The following is a 2,898-nucleotide window of genomic DNA, read 5'->3' on the forward strand; positions in this document are numbered from 1 at the left end:
GACTCTATCAAAAGCTTTTGACAGATCAACCACAGAGCACATTTTCGCTCGGATGAGGGAAGCAACAGTTGTGATTGGAGGATCAAGAAAAGAGGGCGGGAGTGCTCACACATGTAGACGCGGACTGGTTTTGTTCTTTTGATCATGGACTCTTGCTCTGATAACTATTTGTTCTGATTTGTGTTTGTTCTGTATTTCACTGTTGATTTTATTATATCTTTTAGAAAAGCCTCAATGGACTGGTGTCGAAAAACTAGCACTTGTGCTATAAACACGCAAACAGTGGCGTCATTTCAGTAAAAGCCAAGGTATGGCAATTAGGGAGGGGGGGGGGGGGGGGGTTTGTCAAATCAGTTGCGCAATAGTCACTTTTGGTGAGTTGTTTCTATACAATTCACGTATATGACATTTAGGTATGACACAGGACTACACAAGCATTTTTAGTATAGAAATGTGTCAACAGACTAAAGCAGGGAACCACAATATTTTGCATACAATTTATGCAGAATGTTATATCATAACTGTCTATTATTTTTCTTGCAATTGAGCCAATTTTCTTTAGATACGGTTTTGAGGTGTGTGTTCAACAGAATGTAGTATCAAAAACACGTTCACAAAAAGTATGGGTTACTGAATGCTGAACTGCACTGTTATAATCACTAAGCCATTGTAAGACCTTACCTGTGTCCCTGTATCACTTGTCTCTGCTGCCCTTTGATAAAAAAACGTCTGTATGTCCATTTTCCTTTTTTTTGTAGCATATTTGAGTTAGTAGTAAAAGTCACCTAGTAAAAGTGAGATAATTGACAATATCAAAACATGCTAGGGCTGTACCGAATAGTTCGAAGCTTCGTTCATAATGTTGACATTCGAATTCTAAATCAACATAAAAAAAAATTGTAATTATAAAAAAATATATATATATATATTTTTTTTTTAAGGTATGTTACATTTCAGAGTCAATTACAATCAATTACATTGGTGGTATTTCAAACTGAACAGGTCTTTTTAGGGCCTCTCTCAGACTCCGCCAGAACCTGGGGGTCTGGTCGTCGTCCACGGGCCACTCCAGGTAGGTCTTAGAATTCATGACTCTTCGCAGGTTACAGAACCTTTTGGGAATGGCGTCTTTGGCAACAGGCTCGAGTAGAATCAGCACGGCGGTGTCACTGTTGTGGTCAAACAGTCTAAAATGGGAGTAGTCCAGTTCGTACTTGCACCACTCACTCTCGACAAAATGCCGGGAGAGGACAAACAGGGTCCTGTGGCTCTTTTCTATGGGGCCATGATGTTGTCCACGATCCAGCCTCCGGGAAGGAAGTCTCTCTTGTGGAGGCAGAGCCGTAACGCCGGTTCGGAGTTCTCCAGCTCTGGGACCAGATGCTTCTCCACCTAGAAGGAGTCGTGCTCGCTGAAGGAAACAAAAACCTCGTAGCAGATCTCGCCCTTCTTCAGAACAGGCCTCCTCTTAGCTCTGAGCCACGCCCAGGTCATTTTCATGTACCACGCGGCGTTAAACCTATAACATAACCCCGCGGTAACCAGGAACACAGCCAGGACGCCGGAGCACAGTATGGACGCGGCTAAAGCCATGCGGCACTCGAACACGGACGGTCTGGCGTCCACCACCCTCCTCCCCCTCACAGCATCAGGAGCCTCACAGGTGTAGGACTCAAACCCATCTCCTAGCGTCACTCCGTGTCGCTTCATATCCCGTGTCATAAAATCTACAAATTGACACGAACAGATGTACGTGTCGGCGCCGGCCTTCAAGATCCTCAGCTTATTGTAAGCCTTCAAGTCATTGTCGCCGAATGACTGAAGGGCACTGTTTTGAATGAAGAGAGACGAAAGAGCGGGATATAGACTACCATCCGGTAAGCGAAGTATCCGATTGCCAGAGATGTACAACTCTGTCAGGGAAGGTAGTTCAACGCTGAACGCAGTCAAGTTGTTGTCGGTTAGATCGAGAATGTGTAAACTCTCTGGCAGGCAAGAGGTCGCCGCTGTTATGTGGGATGACGAGAGGGTACCTTTCACATTTGAACCGATACGGTACCGGTACCGGTACCTGTGAATCGATACCGGTACCCAACGGTACCTTTTTTCGGTACTTTAGTCTAAAAAAAATGTATTACCTACCTCAGTCGTGAAAAAAAAAATCCTAACTTCAAATAACTACAATTTCGACCGTTTTCAGCTTGCCATTGCTGCTTTGTTGTTGAATTAAGTCAAATCCTAGGTAAGCATATATTGTGCGTGTGAACGTTGACATGAAAAAAAAAATAAAAAAAAAAAAAAAAAAAAAAAAAAAAATGTAATCTCACTTGAATCGATACTCGGTAGTACCGACGTGTTTCGGTTCGGTACTTGAAAAGAACCGAATTCGGTACCCATCCCTACCTGGAGTGTTTTTCTCCATGCTGAGTTGGAGGACCTCTCACCTGTCGAACATGTTTCACACAGGCTAAGTGTGACGTGCAGGCTTAGAGGCAGCTCTGGGACGGAGTGTGGGTTTTCTATCTCCGCTTTCTAGCTTTAGGAGAGAGGCGTGCATGTTCACAAATATTGACTCAAGTGTCCTGGGGCACATGGATCAACATGAACGTGAATTTTCAATGAGCAGCTTTTCCCTTTTTTATTTGGAGGAAAATGCCATTCATTTTGTGTAGAGTTATCCTCATGTTATTATTATATTGCTATCCTTATGTTGCTATCCTTATGATGCTATCCTTATGTTGCTATCATTATGTTGCTATCCTTATGTTGCTATCATTATGTTGCTATCATTATGTTGCTATCCATATGTTGCTATCTTTACGTTACTATCATTCTATTGCTATCCTTATGTTGCTATCCTTATGTTGCTATCCTTATGTTGCTATCATTATGTTGCTA

General features: G+C 42.8%; 1 protein-coding gene across 1 annotated transcript; it reads right to left on the reverse strand.

Annotated features, from left to right (window-relative positions):
* Nucleotides 1-973: 973 nt before the first annotated feature.
* On the reverse strand, nt 974-1,710 carry LOC311229408 (toll-like receptor 2; the record flags this gene model as incomplete). The annotated part of the gene is given in 3 exon segments (XM_084315492.1): nt 974-1,287; nt 1,290-1,392; nt 1,396-1,710. Coding segments are annotated over 3 exon segments (732 nt in total).
* Nucleotides 1,711-2,898: the final 1,188 nt, after the last annotated feature.

The sequence above is a fragment of the Notolepis coatsorum genome, assembly GCF_963971535.1.
Source record: "Notolepis coatsorum genome assembly, chromosome: 6".
In the NCBI taxonomy this organism is placed as follows: Eukaryota; Metazoa; Chordata; class Actinopteri; order Aulopiformes; family Paralepididae; genus Notolepis; species Notolepis coatsorum.